The sequence below is a fragment of the Oryctolagus cuniculus genome, chromosome 16 (assembly GCF_051225735.1).
Source record: "Oryctolagus cuniculus isolate XC-2025 breed Fujian yellow rabbit chromosome 16, ASM5122573v1, whole genome shotgun sequence".
NCBI classification, from domain to species: Eukaryota; Metazoa; Chordata; class Mammalia; order Lagomorpha; family Leporidae; genus Oryctolagus; species Oryctolagus cuniculus.
This window is the reverse complement of record NC_142882.1, coordinates 69710711-69733508: the sequence shown is the minus strand read 5'-3', so window position 1 is coordinate 69733508 and position 22798 is coordinate 69710711. Positions and strand designations below refer to the sequence as shown.

Here is a 22798-nt window from a genome sequence, read left to right as displayed (position 1 = left end):
ATTGAAACCTAGCCAGAAAACACATCACTCTAATTATTGTAAGTAGATTATATTAAGTAATTATTTTCAAATGAATTTATGTTAAATTACTTATAACATCTGCACGGATATGAAGTTATTAGTATTGCATGGACTCAAAGTCAATTTATGCACTTAGGAATTGATGGGTAATTTCTTGTGGGAAAATGTCCCTTTCCTGGACAGCACATGATACAGATCTTTTTCAGATAAGTGCTAAGTAGAAGCTATTTATAGTGATACTGAACATTACTATTCCTTTATGGAATACCCATAAATCAAAATATAAATAGCAAAATCAAATATCTAAAATTAAAGGACATATGTTTGGCTTGATCCCTGAAAAACAAATATAGTGTTCCTTTAAGATAGTACACTTATTAAAAATGTTTATTGTTTTCTTGCTGATTAAATACAATTAAATAGGGAGAAGAGTGGTGTTCATTCAAAATACATCTCATTACCAAGAACAGATGAGTTGAGAAATAAGCATTTCTCCTTTCAAAAACTGTTACTACTTATTGTAAGCACAGGCAAAAGAATGTGTGAAGAAACACTACTGGTTCCTTGCATCCTAGAAAGATGTTGAGGTTTTAAAATCTATCTAGTCTTAACGGTTACCTTTTATTGAAAAACAAGCCTAAAACAAAAGAGAAATGTTCTAGAATTCATGAACATATGTTGATGCTAAGTGGTGTCGGTTCCTTCTTATAAACTTATTAAATGGAACATTATAGGGTTAAAGTTGGGATAGTGTTGGAGACTGCCTAGTTAAAACTTACATTTAACAGGTGAGGACATTGTATTTCTATTTTACAAGTGAGAAAATACTGAGTTTCTGAGAAAGTAAATGAATTTTCAAACTTCAGATAATTAGTCAGATAATTATTAATTATGACTACAGTAGCTAGGAGAAGATGATAATGTATTTTATCCTGAATATTTTTCCTGGAAAACCCTAAAAACTATAAAAGAAATTTGGAGCTATTACCCATTTAAGCAACTGCAAGTTCATGAGCCCAAAGGGCTGAATTTTTTAAATTACATAGGGGTGCCCATGATTTAACATATCCCATAGAGAAAAACAGAATCCTATGTCTTTAAATATATGTTTTAAATATAATATTTGGGACCTAAGGGTCATGAAGAGTTTTCAGGAATAGTCAAATCTTGTAAAGAAATCGTTTCCATTTCAGAAATTGAGGGACACTGAAAATGTTCATTTGTCTCTTCAAGATCACATACTGAAACCACTAGTCAAAAAAAAAAAAAAAAACCCACACCCATTTGTACAGGTGTCATGTTGATTTTTGATAACTCTGTGAGGTATAGAGTTGGGGAAGAGTTTGGATGTTGACATAACAAATTTATACTGACCTGTTTAGACTTCATAGGAAGAGTAAGACATAGATTTTAAAACTAAAGCTTACTTGGTGGAAGAGGCTCATCAATTGTTGGGTAGTGATGATGTTCAGGCCTCAAGGAAGGAAGCTGGCTTACTGGCTGGGAATTATGGAGTCTAGGACATTCACCTATGGACAAGATAGTCAAGACATTCAGGTTCATTCATTGCCATGACAACTTCATCAAAAAAGCATGATTGTAAAACAAACTATTTCAGGAAACAACACCCAAAGAGTGGGAAATGTGTGTGCGTGTGTGTGTGTGTGTGTTTGTGTGTGGTTTGCTACATAAACAGTAATTTATGAGAGATAGGATCATTAAAAAAAAAAAAACACGAAGAAAAAAATCCAAATTCTTCTTGACAAACGGTCTGTGCTCCCCAGAACAATATGCAGGATCAGAGACTGTCTGTAGCCACCTGAATTTTCTTGAGTGAAGGTGGCATTAGAAAGGAACACAAAAGAAAGTTAGTAGAGCCTGCCTTTAGTCCAGTGAAGGAGGTAGGCCTGGTTGGGTAAGTGTAGCATTTGTCAGGTCCCATAAAAACTCAGTGGGCTTGTGCAAAATTTTACCCCATTTAGATAGGTTTCATCAGAGGGCTGCAAAGAAGCCATTTTTCAAAAAAATAAAAATTTCTTCCAGAATGAAGCTCTCAGATGGTTTCTTTCCAAGAGGAATCAAGGAGCTGATGGGTGGTGAAGGCAAATTCCTGAGTAGGAAAGTCAAGGGACCGGGTGGGGAACCAAGGTGCTGTGGGACTTTATGGCTGTGCCACATTATTTTGAGGAGGAACCAGATAAGTAAGTCAGGGCGCTCTGGATAGCAAAATGGACAAGAGACAAAGGAAGCAGATAAAAAGCAGGAAGACCAAGACAGGAAACCTTGAGACACAGAAGCAGGAGAGAAGGAAGAGGAAGAGCAGACAGGGAGAAATGCAGAAGTGAACATGCTACCCACAGAATGCATGCCTCAGATTATTATCGATGTGGATTCTATGCTGTAAGTTCAGATTTGTAAGGAACCGCACCATGTTTTAAGTGCTTTTGTTTCATGATGTCTTTGGGGTGAGTAGAGTGGCCATGTGGATGGAAGGCCTATAGCACCTGCTGTTTAAGTCACAGACTCAGAAGCCATTGCTCCTAATCTTTGGAGAACTAGCAGGGCCAGACAGAAGACAGCTTCCATACTGGTTTCTGCCTGCCTCACACTATGCTGGTCAAAAAATCCCTTATTGGCCAGAGGACAAAGCTTGGATCTTTTCTTTTCTCCATGGCTAATGCCAACAGCAAGTGTTCCATCACCCTTTGGGTTGAAAAAGAGAGACACTGTAAAGACAGTGGTTCAGATATTTGTGGGATGTTTACAAATATTCAATGGTTGAGTATTTCCTAGAATGTCCATACATGGAAAGGATGACTACTTCCTCTCACACTAGTACCATAGAATTGATCAAGAATAAAATTTAATTAGGAGGGAAGTAAGATGGGCTTAATTTTGCATTTTAATTCCTGGGACTAACTGGCAAACAAAAAGAGAGATATATTCAAGAACAAAGGCCCTTTTAAATGTGAAAAACATAAAATAAATAAAAATTTAATGTTGTTTCCTGTGTACACTCTAGTGTGTCACTCAAAACCTCTGGGTCCTTGGGGACACCAATGGAGATCAAGGAGGGTGGTCCTTGGGCCAGCGGACTGTGGACAGGCTACTGTTTCAAACATGAGTTCTGTCTTTAAGCACATACCTTGTGTGTTTAGTGTCACAGATGAAATAAAGAAAAGCAGTAGTACAGTTGTTATGTCATCAGCTGCTTCAATTTGAATTTAGTTTCTTAAAAAAACAGCAAACTTACCTCATTGTAATTAATTCAACCAATCGGGTTAATTACTCCTCCAAGCTAGTAGAAATACAATATTCTCGTTTGCCAGGGGTTAATGGAGCTGACCCCAGCTGCTTGTGAATCCCAAGCAAATGCAATGATGTGACTGACACTTTTCAGCCAGCTGAATGGATGGAGTGCACTTAAAAAAGCAAGCGGTTCTACTCTGCACGAGGCCGCAACGCCCCATAATTACCCTTGCATCAGACACAAAGCGAGTGCTCGGACCTGCTGGAACCCCAGAGAAGGAAATGTATTCTCAGCCAAAAACACATGAGGTCCTTGAACTTCTCTTCTGCTTATAAATAACATGAGCAAACTGCAGAAAAATAGGGACTGCCTACCATATTAATTCGAGCAAAGTGACTTACATCTGATGCAACATTTTCCCTGGATAACATGGTGCAGGAACTGTAAATCTGAAGGATCGTTTTGCATGCTTTATGCAAGACAACCTCAAATATTGGTCTCTGTTTACCTGCCTGGAAGAGCCCTTTCTCTCGTGAGAGGCAGCCCACTTTATGGTGTCATCTCATTTAACTCTTCCAATAACCCTTGGAGCAGATTCTACAATTGTACCCATTCTGCACCTGAGCAAACCAATCGAGCAATGAGGTAACTTGGTAAGGAAATGACAGGACTGCATAAAAACCCAGGACGACCACCTCGGAGGCAGGGATTGAACTAATACACACACTACCACATTGCTCTTCTCATTCTTCCATAGAAGCATTTTTTTTTTTTTAAAAAAGCTCTTTGAAATTGAGCTTAAAAAAGAGGTTTTTATGGCAGGAAAATAAGGAGAAAGTTCATAAATACTGCTTCTACAATTGTCAGTTCAGACTTAAACTGCCCCATGTTCTAAAAGGGTGCTCCTCCAAAAACTGCCGCAGACTCATTTAAGTGAGTATGCACGCAACAACTCTATCTTGGCTAATCTAATGCAGTTTCTATACCCAAAGAAATAAGAGTCTAGAAATCATGGGTAGGGAGCAATAGTGACTTCTACATATGCACAAGGCAGCAACAGACACGTGGTTGCAGGCAGCTGTGTTGAAGCCCTGCTTGCCTTAAGAAAATGCTCTCGTGAAACCTGGTAGTGAGGGAGCACAGTACAAGTCAGGCCCTACTGAGGAGAGCATGACTGGTTGTGTGAAGTCAGGTGCCCATGTGTGCCCGGTGTCCGTGAAACCAACAGTCCCTCTCGGGCGTCTCTGTTATTTCCCATCATATCTGCCATAGCGGGGCACACAGGTGCTTCTCCACCTTTTCTGAGTATACCGTCTGCAGAACTCAGGAATTCAGCAATCCATCGAGAAAGTGTCCTACGCAGACTTCCACTATGGCCTGAAATACTGCCCTGCCTCCCCCATCCCACTCCACTGCAGAACGTTAATCCCTGAAGAGCATGACGTCTTTTTTTAAGTATACTTGTGTATAAATTTATGCCAAGCCAATTTTCAATGATTCATGTGTGGGTTTTCTTCCAATATTGGGGCCAAAATACTCTATGGGCTAAAACAGAGGTTGTAGGGCTCTGGGCTAGGAATTGTTATTACACTTTCAAATGTTAAAAAAAAAGAAAAGTTTTCGCATGGGGACAGTTCCTTGATTTTGCCTCTTCACCTGCAACACCTAAAATATTTGCTACCTGGTCCCTTATAGAAAAAGTTTGCCACACTTTCACCCAAAACTTCCCCCCAGCTCCTGTATGTGGCCCTTGTGGGAATCTCCGACTGTTCTTTCCTTCTTTCAATTACATTGCAATACTGGGGGGGGGGGGGCGGCTTCTGGTGCCACTCCATCCTCCTGTGCTCAGCCCACGGCATCTGGCCTCAAACAAAGCAGGCACTGGAAACGTCTTTGTTAAAGGAAGGAATCCACCAGCCCCTCACCAGGGTGTTATTTCCTCCTGTGATGATTTTTTTTTCTCCACCAACTTCCCTATGCTGCCACCTTCCCTCGCTCTCTCCTCCGAAATGCAGTACTGGGCATTGGTGAATACTTGAAATTAGTTTTTATGCTCACTTTAGTTCCTGTTCAGAAGATTTGCAGGTGCTCAGAATTCAAACAGAAAGAAGACACAATTCTGGCCCTTGATGAGCTTACAATCTAGAGAGAAAGCCATCACTTTTTGTTTGGAGTCTAATTTAAACAGCGGAACAGCAAAACATCCAAAGTATGTTTTTCCCTTTTGAAACAACTGAATTACTCCATGTTAGTGCTTTCCATCCACCCCACCCCCACCCCGAAATTTCATGATCACTTGACTGGAAGATGGTTCTCAGTCCTGGATAAAGAAAGGCAAGTTAATGTGACATAGGATCCCCCAGGCATGACCAAGAGGGACCATCTTTCATTAAAACACAGAATACATTTTAAAAACTGAAAGTGGCAGGTATTGGGTTAGAATCGTATTTGCAACAAAGTGATTTATGTATTCAAGGTATACTTTCCTTCCATTAGCAAAAATAGCCAACAACAATAACAACGAGACAACAAAGGAAACAAAACCAACAACAAGGAGGAGAATTGAGCAGACAGAAACCATGACAAATATGTGTAGGCTACGTATCCATACATACATGGGCTCAACTCTAAACAAAGGTAAAGAATCTGTGCTCTTCAACTACCATTAACATTTATTGCATGTGTGGGGGAGTTGGCGGACGTTTACATGTGATTGACCTCACGGTGATGGCCGGTTATTTCCCGCTTATCCCATTCAATACTGGTCTTGGCGCTTGGGTTGCTGTTAAGACCAAAAGGACAAGGTACACTAACCAGTCCTCCTGCTGAGGTCAAACAGAGGGGTAGCACACATACAAGGGCACGCTCACACCGCATCGCTGGGCTGCCTCGTGCGCATCTGGGACAGCAGGCGGTGTCGCCTATCATGCACAGAGACACAGGCACACGAAGACGACAGACAGGCACACATCGCCTCGGCAATCCCGGGGCAGACACACTGCCCCCCGCCCCCGTGTCTGTGACCCGCGCGGGGGAGCCCTGTGTCCCCCGGCTGGTCCCAGCCTCACTCTGCTCAGGTTTGAGGTCTAACCTTCTCTCCGGTGGCTGGGCCCGGCCACGGGCGACTCGAGGCCTTCGGCCGTTCTCGCTGCGTTCCCGCCGCCCGGGGTGCCCGAGAGCTCGTCCGGCCAGGCGCAGATGCCGTTCGCCGACTCCGGCTCCAGCTCCGGGCTCTGCACCGAGTCCGGCACCGACTCGAAGGCGCTGTTCTCCTCTTCGTCGTCGTCCTGCGAGGAGAACACGGTGCTCTCGGAGATCTTGGCGCTGTCCACGGAGGAGAAGCGCGTGTGGCTGGCGAACCTGCTGCCGCCGGGGTAGCAGGAGGGGCTGTAGCAGGAGGCGCTGTGGCAGGAGCTGCTGTAGCAGGACGTGCTGTAGCACGAGGAGCTGTAGCACGAGGGGCTGCAGCACGAGGCGTCGCAGCCCTCGCAGCTGTGCTCGCCGCCCTGCCGCGGGCTCGAGTCGCTCTCGCTGCCGGTGCTTGGGTGTGCGTCGCCGTCCGGGCCCGCGTCCCCCGAGGGGCCAGGGCGCCCCGTGCCTGGCACAGCGCCCCCGAGCCCTTCTCCGTCGTCGTCGTCCAGGGCGGCCGGGTCGGCGGCCACCGTGTCCACCTCGCTGAGCCCATCCTTCTCCGAGGAGTCCTTGAGGGTGGACTCCTCCTCGGCGCCGTCGTCCTCCTCGGCCGCGGCCCCGGCCTGCGCGGCGGGCAGACTGTGCAGCAGGGTGTGGATGCGGATGTAGTGGGTCCGCGGCGTCTCGGGGTCCCCGCACGCTGACGCGATCACCGTCTCCAGCTCCGACACCGGCAGCGAGCACGGCCTGCTCTTCCTCTTCACCGAGGCCCGCAGCTGCAGCCTGCCCTCCCCCGGCTGCAGGGTGGACACGTCCCCCTCCTCCTCCTCTGCCTCCTCCACCTCCTCCTCGGGGCCCTTCTCCTCCTCCCCGCCTCCAGCCTGGCTCTCGGTCTCCACTTCCTCTGCGCCGGGCTGCTCGGGGCTGCCTTGGGCCTCACCGTCTTCCAGCAGCAACAGAGGAGCCTCCTCCCCCAGGTCCAGCCGCTCGGCCAGTTCTTCTGCACTTGGGCCAGGCTGGGTGTCCTCTTGCCCCGGGGCCAGAGGCTCTCCTACCCCTTCAGGCCCCACAGACACCGCGCCGCCCTCTCCAGCCTCGGCGGTGCCTGCCGCTGCCTCAGCCGGCCCGGCCAGCTCCAGGCTCTGGCTCCCGGAACCATCCCCGACCGCGCCCCCCTCACTGGGCAGCTCTGGCTTGGAGCTGTCCCCGGGCTCTGGCGCCTCGCACGTGGGGTCCTCACGACTGCCTCCCACCAGGTTGCTCCTGGGGCTGTCCTGATTCCCCGCCGACTCAGGCTCCGTGCTCATGGAGATCTCCTCATCATCTGTGGGCGAGAAGAAAAGCAAATCATCCCTTCCTGCCGGCGCAGTGCACCATTGAAATCGGAGAAGACCCCCCTAAAATTTACACTGAAATGTGGCCCCTTAAAGTTCCCTAGAAATGCTATCCGGGGTGCCACATGTGCTACCAGAATCTGGGGTGCTATACGATTTCACCACGGGCTTATTACTAAGTCCCCAATATTAATAAGCCCTAGAGGGTTCTTGCCTAATATTTAGTGAAGAATTCTAAATACTGGCACAGATAAACAGGGCAGCATGGTACATTTTAGGCTTTTATTTAGTGAGAAAGATGCATAGGAGAGTGAGAGCTTTATTTAGGAGAGAGAGGTGAATATGGGGTTCATACCGAGCACCAGGAACCAGCCACGTGGAAGAGCATCTAGGCCTGTATCTGGGCCAGGAAGCCTAGAGCACATGGCCCGAAGGCCACGCACCCTAGAGGCATGGGGCTACACCAAGCCTCCTCCTGACAAGAGGCCAGGGAAGAAGAGCCGGCCGGGCCACACCATGTCCTGGCTTTTAACCCACCCAGGTGTGGCTAGGTAGGGGAATGAGGCCACTCAGGGGCTGGCAAAGGCATCAGGTAGGTGCATGAGGTCACACAGGGGTGTGGCCAAGGCGTGGCCTTCCAGTTCACAAATCTAACAATTTTAACCTATATGCCTGCTTACTTCACCACGGCTAAGGGATTTCCCACATCAGGATATCGGGTGTAGGGGTTGAACGGGGTTTCTCTCTGCCAGATCTCTGCTGAAAAACTCTGTAAAGAATGATTTCTCCTTATGTTTCTGACAGCTTGCAGTCTTGGATATATTTCAGAATTCTGGTTCAAGAGGATTTAGTTTTTGGTTAAAATATCCAAAGCCTCACTCCTCCCCAATTCTGGGCACTAGTAGGTGCTCAACAAGGTTTGTGACATGGCTTGACAGACAGAGACAGGGCTGTGGTGCTATGGATAGTTCCTCCAGGAGCCCTGTCAAGGTTAATCTACTTGCCCAGGATGCTCCTGTGCCTGGGTCCTGCATGGTGACAGATCGGGTTCTTGGGCAGCTAGAGAGAAGAAAAGGGTGGGGTGACAGATGGGAGCAACTGCACTCATTCAATAGCTCAAGCTGGAAAGTTCCCAGTATTTGCAGTTTAGGGCAATAAAAAATGAAACACGGTCTCCACAGTAAGCAGCCATTCAAGGAGTGGCAACCTTGAAGTCTGCTTAACTTGACCTTCCAAGTAGAACCTTGCCAGATGTGCATCTCCCAATTTGAATTGCACTAGTGCAATTTATTAGTTGGGGAAAAACAACCTCTCTGGTTAGCTGTAAACCTGTCACTATGGCTACACTGAAGAAACAGTGAGTTTTATACTAAGAATATAGAAAAAGGGTAAACTTGAAAGGGTAAGATGGGTGAGGTGTTTTCTTACAATCTGAGTTGCATGTTGGGTGTAGAACAGTGCGACTGGAACTTCATGCATGGGTAGCGATAAACTCCAGACTCTAAGTTCTCAACAACTTCATTAGATTTAACAGGGACGCATAAATGTAGCCCAGGAGGACCTATTAGTTCTCAGCATGGTCTACACTTAGTATGAGGGTTGTGGAAGACAGCCAAAGTGGGATTAGGAGGTATCTCAACAGTTTTATTCAGAGATACATTTTGGCATCAAAAAGTGAACACTGGATGATTCTGAAATTTTCTTAGATATTTCATTTTCTTGGTAATATTAGAATAAAAATCCATTGCACAATCACAGTTCTTAAATAATATGGTACTTTTCAGCTACTAGGTAGTTACGTCTAATTACTAGGTAGAAAGATTCTCATTCATTCATTGATTTCCTCGTGTGTGCAATGCTCAAACAACTACTGAGCACCTCCTACATGGGTATTGGGAGTAAAATGTTAGATACAACAGGACTCCCCTGTCAACCCCCATCCCACTGTCTAACCCTCTACCTTTGGGCCACAAGAATGAAGAGGAGCCTCTGAATTAAGGAGACAGCAACTTGGTTTCCAGAATAGATCTCTGGCTTCTACGCCTCAAATGGAGAAGATAGAGAACCACAAAGCCTAGGACATATCTGGAAAGAACTCTGGTTACTGTATTTTAGAGAAAAGAACCGTAGTATGACACTAGCCTAGGACAAGACATGAAGTTCATGCTGAAAATACCTGGGTGGATGGAGGAAGTGATCTCAAATCGGAACTGCAGCTGTCCACTCACATGATCTGTTGGAAGCCTGCGGCCAAGTGTGTAGCTGACCACCCTATCCCTAGAAAGAAATAGGCACCAACAGAGCTGGTCAATATCTTTCCTCCTGCAGATGACATAGTATGCTTGCTACATCAGTGCACAGTGTAAGCCCAGGATGTCCTGAAAATAGGAGGAGATGTGCTGCACGTCTAAGAGGATCCTAAGGTAAAAACAGGAAAGTACATGTGCCCAATAAGCATGCAGAATTGCAAGCAAATCCTTATTGAATATTATAAAGCAGGAGTCAGCACTACAACACTACAAATCTGGTCCACCTCTTGTTTATGTATAGCCATGAACTTTTTACATTGTAAATGGTTGGAAGAGAAAATGAGAGAAGAGTAACAATTTGTAACATGGGAAAATTGTATCAAAGTCAAATTTCAGTGCCCATGGATTAAGGTTGTATTGGAATACCACCTTGGTTTTTTTTTTTTTTTTTTTTTTTTTTTGACAGGCAGACTGGACAGTGAGAGAGAGAGACAGAGAGAAAGGTCTTCCTTTTTGCTGTTGGTTCACCCTCCAATGGCTGCCGCGGCCGGCGCGCTGCAGCCGACGCACCGCGCTGATCCGATGGCAGGAGCCAGGAACCAGGTGCTTTTCCTGGTCTCCCATGGGGTGCAGGGCCCAAGCACCTGGGCCATCCTCCACTGCACTCCCTGGCCACAGCAGAGAGCTGGCCTGGAAGAGGGGCAACTGGGACAGAATCCGGCGCCCCGACCGGGACTAGAACCCGGTGTGCCGGCGCCGCTAGGCGGAGGATTAGCCTAGTGAGCCGCGGCGCCGGCCCACCTTGTTTTTTAGTTTATGAAGTATCTGTGGTGACTTTTCATATCACAATGGCAAAAGTGAGTAGTTTGGACAGAGACCACGTGGCCTGTAAAGCCTAAAATATTTGCTACCTGGTCTTTTTACAGAAACCCTGTGTTTTAAAGCACAGAGAAAATTAAAAGGGCATGGATGTCCTCTGCTGATCACACTTTTTCCAATGTGCCTTGAGCAGTGGACAGTGCCAGACATTGCATGCCTTGGAGGTAAATACATCACGTTTAACAAAGGATACTATCACAGTCAGCACTCCAGAGCCCATCCAGTGCTATGGAAATGCACTTGCCCCATGACGGAGGATAACAAGACTGGTGGGCTGTTTTCACTGACTGGCTTCCTGTGACCACTAGAGGATGGTCTACCATCCCATCAGGACACCTCCATGGCTTGCTATTGCCTTTTTGTGGAGAGCCATTAAACTCTATTTCATTCTATCAATTCTTTTCCTTTTCCCTGACAAGGGCAAGAATACTAGGAAAATCACAGCTAATCTTGTTCTGGTAGGGGAGACCATCCCTTGGGAACATGGCAGACTTTCCACAGCAGGAGAGGGGGACAATGACAAGAAGAAATGAGCCACCAGCTTTGGCTTATGAAAAATACTCAGCATGGAAGAGCAGGTGGATTCTCTGTGTGGCTGCAGTGAGCAGGAGAGAGTTCAGTTCAGCAGGTGCAAACTGAATATCTAACACAGGTTAAGCAGCAGCATGCTCAGTGCTGGGTATAAAACCCAATAGAATCCACCCCTCTTTTTGTCCTCTAGCCTAACATTTGGAAGAGATGTTATCAGCCGTGAGAGAAGACAATAGGGAAGAGAAGGATAGAAATGAAAAGTATGATTAAGGATAGACAAGAGAATGAGTCTCAGGAATCCTGGGAAGATCCTGTTTGGGGCACCCTTGGGCTTTGGAGAGAGGCAGGTGTGCCTTTTGCTTTTGCTATGCCTCTGTCACTCACACCCTTGTGTTTAGGTAGTTACCATTTCTGAGCCATGTGTCTCACGTGGAGGAGTGGTGACAATGCCTAAATCACAAGTGCATTATGAAGACAAAATGAAATAACAAAAACCATAAGGAAAACCATTCCCTTTTGAGTTCCTGCTATGTACCAGTGACTTTGTTACATAGTTTACATGCATTTTTTTTAATCCATTCAACCACACATGGAAAGTGTGACCACTGTGTCTGGCAATGGCTGCAGCTCTGTGAGTGTCAACTTCCTTGGCTGAAGTTAATGACATACTTTTGTGCACATGACTTCACATGGACTGTAGGGTTCTAAGTAAATGCCCTTATGCTAACTATTAATGATACCAAAGTTCTTCTGAAAATCCAAAGAACATCAAATGAAGACACTTGCAAATTCTGCACAATCTTTCTCATTTCTTTGATATCATTCCAGGGGCTCCATAGGCTTATGGTCAGACTTATACCCAATGTTTTCAAGTATAGTTGTTACATGAGGAAATACATATCATATATAAGGATTTATCTGGTCTTAGTTTACATTAATAAGAACCATGGGTAGAAATAAATGTAAAAGGCAAAAAACACAGAAGTATATTCTTTTATACAATTGAAAGAAACATAGTATCAGTCATTCCATGAAAATTCCTGCTTCCAAAATTTCATCCATACTATCTAGCATTTTTAGTAAATTCTGTATCTTCTATGATATTCTACTCTAGTGTCTTCTATGATAACTTAGCATTCCAACCTATGGAAATGTCACATTTGATTAAATGTGACACATGTGGCAGGCATATGAGTGAGGTAGCATTCTTCATAGTAAAACCAACTATACAAGAAAATGCCTCATTGAAGGCTTCTTTTAACACTGCTAAGGATTTTTTGTCCTTTTATATAAGTAACCAGGATACACAAATAAGGGGAAAGAAAGGGTTTGTTTAATTGAATGTTGCGGCTCAGGCAACACAATGAATGGGAGAAGCCAGGGAATATAAGAAAGCCATTTTACTTGGATGCTCCATGAGATTACACCCCTGCAGCTTGCAGGCCTCCCTGGGGCAGAGCTTATTGGCTGAAGCCTGGTGACTCTGAGCTCTCAGCTGCAGGCTTACCCTATGGCGTGTCTCTCCAGCAGTCTCTGAACCGGCATTGACAGCTTTCCCAAGAAACGCTTGATGATGGGGCGGCTCTTGGCAAACTTGTCCTTCACCTCAATTTCCAGCACATCGGTGGGCAAGGACACAAAACTGAATTGCTACAACGAAACAATATGTCACATCAATTAAATGAGAAGTTCCAGGGCTGCCCAATTCCTCGTCCATCTGCCTTGATGACATTGTCAAACACGCAGCTGCAATATATTTATTTCAAGGTCTTAGATTTCAAGACTGTGAGCCTTGTTTATTCAGTACATGAGGGGTGATGATGAGATGCTTCCTCTGAGCTCAGAAATAGGGTTATTCTCTGAGATTTGAGATATAAAAAATCACACATTCAAGAGAAAGACTGCCATCCAGACCTCACTATAATTGACTAGGAAAGAAGTCATAAAGAAAGAACAGGCACAAATTCATGTATAATTAAAGACATGCACTTTCAAACACAAACAATATATTTTTCATGGTTATAGTGGCAGAGATTATTAAAAGTTTGATAATACTTTGTATTCACTCCAAACTCTGAACTCGAAGGAGTCAGTCTTTTACATTTTACTTCATTTGTTCAAAAGCATATGATGTGACTTTTAAAATGAAAGCAACAGCAATTAAAGCAACACTGTGACCACCAGAAGTGGGCTTGGCCAACAGTGAGAGTGTAGAAGACTAAGGAGGGGAAATATTGGCATTGTCCCATCCGTATGGGAGGAAGAAGTCCTGATTAACATTCAGTATTACTGTACCTTAATCAAGTGCTGTGAACAACTAAAATATATCATGATTTACTTTTATTCTCATTAATTCCTGACTGTACTCTTTCAACTTTAGCTGATATCTATTTACAGAGATAAAGTACGCTGGGCAGCAGTCAGCATGAGCTAAGGCAGGCAGCACTAACAGCCAGTTTCCACATCTCAGTGATATAAGATAGCGAAACTGCATTTCCTGCCCACACTCCTATTGTGGGCTGATGGTGCAGCCACACATTCAAACGTTGCTAGTCACAGTGACAGAGGCAGAGAGAGTTCCTTAGGGCCTTCCTCTTGTAAACACATTAGCCTCCAAACATAACTTTTCATCAAAACTAGATCCATGGCCTAGCCAGACACATGGATCAGGAAATACAATCCTCCAGCATAACCCAGCTGGGAGGTGGACTGCAGAAATATTTGCTCAGTAGCACTAAGGATGTCCATATTCTCCTTATGGGACTTCTAATTTCAATTAAGAATTAGATTTAGTTAACTCCTAAGAACGAATCATTCTTGGTACTGCAAAACTGAATTTTGTAGTTAATTCATATGTACATTCAGGTCACTAATTTAAATCTTCCTTCTTTTCTGATTTAGTCACATCCTATGAGTTTAGATATATCATGTATTCATTGTCTTTAGTTCACAATATTTTCTAGTTTTGCCATGATTTCTTTTTTGACCCAAATATTTTTTGAAAAGATTTATTTATTTGAAAGGCAGAATTTACAGGGAGAGAAGGATACACGGACATGGAAACACGCACGCACACGCGCATACACACACACACAGATCTTCCATTTACTGGTTCACTCCCCAAATGGTCACAAGAGCCAGGGCTAGGCCAGACTAAAGCCAGGAACCAGGAGCTTCCTCCATGACTCCCATGTGGGTGCAGGGGCTCAAGTCTTTGGGCTGTCTCACGCTGCTTTTCCCAGGCACATTAGTAGGGAGCTGGATCAGAAGTGGAGCTGCCAGGACTCAAACCAGTGTCCATATGGCATGCTGACACTGCAGGTGGAGGCTTAACCTTCTATACCATAGCATTGGCCCCTAACCCAAAGATTTTTAGAGAAGATTTTGCTTAAATTTGTATTTGCATTTTTTAAAGTTATCTTTTAATTATTTACATTTCATTCCTTAAGACGAAAAAGATATTAAACAGCATTTAAAATTTATCTTGGTAAATAATAATAATAAGCCATCCATGGGTCTGGTCCTGTTGTCACTGGCGTCAGATTCTTTTAATTACCTAGGGACTGACTGAGCTGTCTGAGCTGTTGCCAGGATTTTTGCTGCTGGTTTGCACTAATCCTACACTGCATCCAGGCCAGGGGTCTAGCAGCACCCAGGTCTTTGCTAGGGTACCTCCCACTTGGAGGACCTAGAACTTCAAGTTTTGTCTCTTGACTGTGAAATTGCAACAACCTCCTCTTGGATCTTCTGCTTTATGTCCACCTTCTTCTCTCTACGAAGCAGCTGCAGAGAGTTGGCCCTCTTGAAATTTTTCTATCATCACAAATGCTTTTTATTTTATAAATTTTGTTTATTTGTGGCAGAGAAAGAGAGAGCAGGCGCACAAGTGAGAGAGAACTGATTCAGTCCCTAAATGCCCACAACAGCCAGGGCAAGGCCAGGTCACAATCTAAGTCTCCTAGGGGGTGATGGGCACCCAACCACTTGAGCCAGGACCCCTCAGTGTCCACATTAGCAGGAAGCTGGAATCATGAGCAGAGACAGGACTTGAGTTCCAGGTACTCTGACGTGGATGTGGGCTTAACTGCGAGGCCAGCTGCCTGCCCGACAATTGCATTTTGGTTTTGCATTCTATCCAACTTCTTAGTTGCTTTTGAGTAAGTGTACCATGTGCTGCTCCATCAGAGCCAAAAGCAAAAAGCGACTCCTTCCATTCTTGATTCTCCATCATCCTTCCCACACACAATGCTAGGAAAGTTTTTATAAAATTTTAATCAGAGCATGTTGCTTCCCTACTAAAAATACACCATTGGCTTCCTATCACATGCAGAATAAAATCCAGCCCCTCATTATGGTTCCCAAGATGCTGGCAGATGCTTCTCTCCAGCTTCATGTTACAGTCCCTCACTCACGCGCTCTAGCACAGTAACAGTTCTGCTTGCTTAACCATGCACATTCATTGCACTCAGGCCTGCAGACTAGCTGTGTCCTGCATCTGAAAGACAGCTCTAACCAGGCCTTGGCATGTCTGGCTTCTCAGTACATGTGATGGTAACTTAGCAAGGCCATTCGGGATCACTGCTTTCCAAGGGAGCCCGTCTCAGTCATGTGTATCATGGAACAGTGTGATATTTTCTTCCTATTATTTGTCTCCTGTTGAAATTCTATTGTTAACTTATTTATTTTTGCATTTTGTTTTCTTACATTAAAATATAAGCTCCAGGAGTAAAGCTTTGTCTGTCTAATCTTCTAATTTTGTGATGAGACTGGTGCAGGCTGATGTTGTGTGCCTGGGGATTAATTCACTCAGCTTTGGAAGGCAGAGGTGAGAACAATGAGATGGAGGCTAGCAAACACCATGACCTCAGGCTAGAGTGGAATATTTGCTCAATCAACTTGATATTCCTGGAAACCTGCTTTTAGGACTTCCTTATTTTATTTATAGCTCTAAATATACTCTCTACATGAGCACGCTGAATATATAACCTGAATCTCTTCAGTTGCTGTGTCTGTTTAACTTTTCTGTGTAACTGTAATCTCATAAGTGCTCATTATATCCATCCAGGAAAGTAGCTAGACCTGAAAATCAAGGAGAATGTTCCCTGGGTGAAAACAGTCTGTAATCATAGTAATAATAAAGAAGATTGATCAATCAACATGCAAGTTTCTTATTTATTTCCTTTTGCATTACATTTAATATATCTTCCTTTTAATTTTCCCTTCTCACTTATAAATTCTGATAGAAATTTAATTTTGCTAAGATTTTACATGTATTAATTGGCAAGAAAATGTGTTTCAAGTTCAAATTTACATAAATTTGAAAAAAAGTAAGATTTTAATGCAACACTAACTATAGAAACTAATTTTAGCATTTAAATTGTACATTCATGGTATTTTCATTGTTCAGTTCAAGCAGCTTCAATGATTTTCACTGGATATGCCTTGCATGTTAGTCATAAACATGGAAAATCTTTTTTCATACAATCAGTCTTCAAAAAGTTTATGGAAATACGTACTATGAAAAAGGTATGCACAGATTTAAAAAATCTTTTGTACCGAAGTAACATCTTTAATTCCATTTGCCCACAATCTTTTTGAAGTACACTTATGAAAATATAAATACCTGAGTGAATTCTGTAGGAGCAAGGAATCACTACCTCTCTCACCAAGATGCAATGTGCAACCCAGAAGCCAGCATTGGCTTTTATGGGTCAAGGATAAAAGATTCAAGCTGGACATGCACAGATGGATTAAGCTCAGCCCAGTTGTGGTCACTTGTCTGCACAACACAAGCTCCAACCACCTGACACTTTCCAATGGACCCTACACGTTTGGAGGATACTGCGGTGCCTTTACACATTCTGTTCCCTCAGCTTGGGTGCCCGCCCTTACCTTGAAGAGGGTCTCTTCCCTGCCAAGACCAAGTCTAGTAACACGTACTCTGTGAAATCTTCAATCTGGCTTTCAATGTTCTCATCTTTGTATTCTGTTGCATTTTGTTCATCATCATTGATTAGACCATGTATTTCATTGTACTGTCTCCTACCACTAAATTGAGAACTCTTCTTGTAATCATCTTTGTTTCCTCCAGTGGTTTCTATTTCTATTACAGAGTTAGATTCTCAGCAAGTGCTCCTTAAATGGAAGGAGGGTTGGTCATAATAATTTTGAGTACCTGCTATAAGCCATGGACACTCTTCCATAATCCATTTATAACCACCCACAAACAAAACTGGCCACTAACAGGCTCTGAAGGCAAACCAACTAGTTCAAGTTCTGGTTTTGCCATTTACTAGCCACATAATCTGGGGAAGATTACTTAACTTCTCTGTGCCTTGTTTTCCTTACTTTTAAATAAGGAATAATAATGCACACATCATAGGGTTATTGTGAGGATTAAATGAGTTGATTATGTAAAATGTTCAGAATTCTGTTTGGCATAGTAAGCCCTATCTAACCTATCATTTATGGATTCCAGGAAAGGTGAATTAAACATGATTTCCTTTCCTTGAGCAGTTCAAAGCTGTGTAGGGAAGACAGAGATGCAAATAACAGGCAACCTCATGACATTATGGTAGAGTCTTTATGAGGAAACACGTTCCTCCTGAGGCCCAGAGTTGGGGAGAGAAGGAGGACCCCATGCGTGAAGTGCTATTTTAGCCAAGATTCGATAGTTGAGTGGGAATTGGTCGAAGGGTTAGTTAAGGAGGTACATTTTATTTTAAAGATTATTCATTTATTTGAAAGTCAGAGTTACACAGAGAGAAGGAGAGGCAGAGCGAAAAAGAGAAGCCTTCCATCCACTGGTTTACTCCCCAATTGGCTACAATGGACAGAGCTGATCCGAAGCCAGGAGCTTCTTCCTGGTCTCCCACATGGGTATAGGAGCCCAAGGACTTGGGCCATCTTCTACTGCTTTCCCAGGCCACAGCAGAGAGCTGGATTGAAGTGGAGCAGTAGGGACTCAAATGGCACCCATATGGGATGCTGGCACTGCAGGCAGCAGCTTTACCTGCTATGCCACAGCGCTGGCTCCAGGAGGCACATTTTAGATATAAGCAGAGACAAAACATGTGCAAAGAATGCACGAAGGCATCTGTGGACAGCAGCTAGACAATGGCCTTAGCATAAAGTCTGAGGTGAAAGGTGGTGAGTGAAGCTGACGGAAGCATCAGACGCTATGAACTGGTTTATTCGACACCTGTGTTCAACCACCTTCTCCACTGCCTTGCCCGTCAGAGGCACGAAAGGAAAGCACTAGCTTTTCCCATCTAGGTGAGGTCATGAGCAAGCAAGAGAGACTTTTCTGCTTTCTTCTTGTTCGGATTTTGCACTTGGGACTTTAACACCAAAGACTTTAAGGATGAAGCTGCCTGCTTGGGAGTAGTGGAGCAGGCAGATTCAGAGAGCTGGTGTCCCCTGGTGGCTCCCTCAGCAGCTGCACTGACTGGATCACCTCCCTCCAGACTTGCTATTTGGGAGAACAATCATAGCTGGGCAGACTCTCCTGGTTTACCGCTGGATGCATTCCTAACTGGGCTACTGAAATGGCCTTGAACACATTGCAGAGCAACTTGCCTTTGACATCTGGGCACTGGGGACTGTGATATAATTTAGGGGCTAGAAGTACAGTTTTGCCCACACAAACCTTGGCTGAATTCCAAGTTCCGACTGCTACTAGCTGTTTAATTTGACAACTCAGCTATCCTCGCTCTGAGCCTGGTCCCAGAGCTACATGATGAGACTCTATTCAGAAGAATAACTTGAACTTTAGGTGGAACAGAGGAAGCCAGGAGCCCAGGACCAATGAGGGTTTGCCAGTGTCCTGTCAGAGCAAAACCATTGGGATCAAAGAGTCAGGAATAATTTCAGAACATAAAGTGGATTCTAGTGGACATCTAGTGAATTCTAATAAATGCTTTAGGCCAAAACATTTCTGATGGTACTGAGTTTTATAGACATTCTTTATAAACAAATTTCTTTGAACAGGTTGCTCTAAAGCTTTTCAGAAAAGAGAGGCTTTTGTCTTTCACATACTATAAATTCCTATGGCATTTTGTATTATCCCCAGGAAATCCACAAAGAGTCTAGAAAAATGGGTGAGAATAGCCAATGCTGAATGGACAAATAACTCAAGATCTATTATTTCATGATAGTGGTACTGTCAGTGGTTTAGAATCTGTTGATACCTAGAGGTAGTGGGAAGTTTAAGTACAACTCTATTTCTTTAATGTCCACTTCAATGCTGTATGGGAGCTTTTCCTGGGAGGGGGGTAATAAAGTCCAAGAAGTCAGTGTTGCTTCTGATCCAGCTCTTAGTTGTGGCCTGGGAAAGCAGTGGAAGATGGCCCAAGTCCTTGGGCCCCTGCACCCACATGGGAGACCCAAAAGAAGCTCCTGGCTCCTGGCTTCAGATTGGTGCAGCTTCAGCCATCACAGCCATTTAGGGAGTGAACCATCGGGTGGAAGACACCCCCACCCCCCGCCCCCTGCTTCTCCTTCTCTCTCAGCGTAGCTCTGCCTTTCAAATAAATAAATAAATCTTAAAAAAAGTAGGTGTTGGAATTTAAGAGACAATGAAAAAGCTTTGCTCTCCAACATCTAATTATATTTTCTTCTTAGGGAGGGAAGTTCTATATCAGAAGTGATCTGTTCTGAATATAAAGGAAGGAATCTTGTCCAAAGCAAGTGCCTTGGATGGATGTACATGTCCATCCATAACAGATGCATGAGAATAATATGAGGCTTAGATTGAAAATATATGATTTCTGAACTTTACAAAACTACTCCTGGGTCAAGCTGGGCTTTGAACCAGGTTCAGGTGACTGTAAAGTCATACACACACACACATACATATACTCATATCTATAAGATTTATTGCTTGAAAGGAAGAGTGACATAAAAGGGAGAGATAGAAAGGAGAGATCTGCCATTCATTGTTTCATTCCTCAAATACCTGCAATAGCTGGTGCTGGACCAAGCTAAAAGTGAGAGTCCAGAACTCTATCTGAGTCTCACATCTGGGTGATAGGAACCCAGGTGCATGAGCCTTTATCTCCTGCAATCCAGAGTGTGCACCAGCAGGAAGCTGGGTAAAAATCCAAGGCAGGACTTGATCCCGATCACTCTGATATGAGATGAGGGTATCCCTCCAAGAGGGATATCCCGCAGGGCCCATCATAACACCTAGATTATATTGCATCCAACCTCATGTCTGAAGCCTCCCTGCCCCAAACCACAACCATATAGTCTGTAGGTCTTATCCTCAAGCTAAAGCTTTGTGACAATTCTGCATGATTGCAAGAGCAGCTCAGTCACTATGAGGGCAAACCTGACAGGTAACTTTGTTGAAGAAACTCTGAACTTCTGATCGGCAAAGGAGGCACATGGAAGAGGTTAGAAGAGGCTTTATTAGACAAAACAAACTCATCAGTACTTCAGCAAGCTGCCTAGCACTGTGCAAACAATAAAGATGGGATAAAGAATCAGGCTTCATTTCCATCTAAATTGAGTAATATGCAGCCCAAACAGCGATACTACAGAGCTCATTGATTTACCTGTGCCAGGCACCTGGTGGGTTTAGAATCTCTGGAACTGGTCTCAAGGGCTACATTTACAGTGCCAAACTTTAGAACCGTATGCATGGGAAGAGCTGTGGAGCTTCTCTTCCTTCTCTTACATGGAGGACAGAGAAAAGGTGTCCTTCGTGCAGGCGCAGGGTCCGAATCAGAAGAGCCTACTAAGTGGAGCTGCAATAGCAAGCTTCCTTGTGCTCTTTGGAGGGACTTAATCCAGAATTTCAAGAGTTGCAACCCAGGTTGGGTATATGCTAAGACCAAGAGAGCCACGGACTGAGCAACGGAGTCTGCGGCTCTGTAAGGGTAAAGGAAAGCACATGGCTGCTTCCAGTCGGTCCTCTCACCTGCGACACACGCCTCCTTCCAGGGTCCATGACACTCACCTCGGCCTGCCACACAGGGTTCACGGTATTGCCCACGATCTTGGATCTCCTCTCCTGTCCGTGGTGAGGGAGGGCAGGGAAGATGCTATGCTTCCCGGGCTGAATTGATATCTTCAGGTAAGGGTCTGGGTTGAAAAACATCCCTTTCTTCAACCCCATGGCCTGGAAATCTATAAAACAAAAGGGTGTTTTGATTAAAATGTAGTTGAGTGAGGTTATAGGTCACATCAGGCCTTATCCAAAGAGAAAAGTCAATTAAAAAGTAGAACATTTTTTCAATATTTAGACTACTTTTCACATTATTACAAACATGGGCTGATATTTCTACAGGACTCACTAGACGGAGCATTTCCTGGCCTATATTACATTGGGTTTTGGTGAGAAATCCTTGCAATACACCAGTCCAGTAGGCATTCTGGTCACTACATATTTTATGAGGGGACCAGTGGCCCTTATTGGACTGAGTTTCTTGTGTCCTCAGGCAGATCAAGACAAAGGGATTATGAGGGCCACTTTGGGACAGGGGGGTGGGCTCAGACAAAGGAGAATCAACTTTGGAAATTTAACAGTTCTAGGTGTCAAATTCCTCTACAAGGTAGAGAGGTAGGGAAAACAAGGGCTCTAGTTTCGTATTAAATGTGAACCTCATCGAGTAAAGAGAGAGGATAATGAATGAGCATTAGGAGTGATAAAGAGAACGGAGAGAATTAAGACAGCAAAGAAGATAGAGAATGAAGGGAAGTAAAAGGAAATACGACCTCCATGGTCCAGAGTACATACTGGAGGGGAGACCTTTGAGAAATCATGTGGTCAGAGAGATTGACTGGCAATAGAACTGTTCATTTAATTGAGGCTATCTTAGAATGTATGATTTTGTGCTCTCCTAAGACAGAGAGAGGAGGAGAGAGAGAGGGAGGAAGAGAGAATGGATTCAAACATAAGCTCATTTGTCTGATGGTTTATAGTTGTTCTGAGATAGTTGGAAATTGCTTCAAAGTCATTGGAAGTATATTTATGATTTCAAGAAATATAGTTCTTAAAACTGTTCTGTCACTGAAGTATTTTTCAAACAAAATTAGTCACATAGGGAGCAGGTGTTGTGGTCCAGCATGTGGAACCTCTGCGTGTATTGCTGGCATCCCATATTGGAGCACTGGTTTCCGAATCAGCTCCCTGTTATGTGCCACAGAAGACGGCCCAGGTTCCAGAGTCCTTGCCACTCATGGGGAAGACCCAGATGGAGCTCCAGTTTCTTGGTTTCTGTCACGTGGCTGTGGCCATTTGTGGGAGTGAACCAGCAGCTGGAAGACATCTATCTTTATGTCTGTCTTTCTCTCTCTCTCCCTCTCTCTGACACTCTGCCTTTCAAATAAAAAAATCTTCAAAAAATGTTACTACATGAAACAAAGTGTAGTAAAGATATACCCAGTTAGTGATTCTT

At 44.1% G+C, this 22798-nt stretch overlaps 1 protein-coding gene across 7 annotated transcripts in view; it reads right to left on the bottom strand.

Moving 5' to 3' along the window:
* The window catches only part of HECW1 (HECT, C2 and WW domain containing E3 ubiquitin protein ligase 1), a 408266-nt gene that overhangs the window by 109529 nt on the left and 275939 nt on the right, over positions 1-22798 (bottom strand). For 5 of the 7 annotated variants that reach the window (XM_051852912.3, XM_051852913.3, XM_089315663.1 and 2 more), the window contains 5 exons: positions 21358-21527; positions 12904-13046; positions 9914-10014; positions 6363-7727; positions 1449-1550 (listed from right to left, as the gene is read on the bottom strand). In XM_051852912.3, coding sequence (XP_051708872.2) covers positions 1449-1550; positions 6363-7727; positions 9914-10014; positions 12904-13046; positions 21358-21527 — 1881 coding nt within the window. The remainder of the gene's footprint in view (positions 1-1448; positions 1551-6362; positions 7728-9913; positions 10015-12903; positions 13047-21357; positions 21528-22798) is intronic. The other 2 variants (XM_089315664.1, XM_089315665.1) reach the window with 1 other exon arrangement.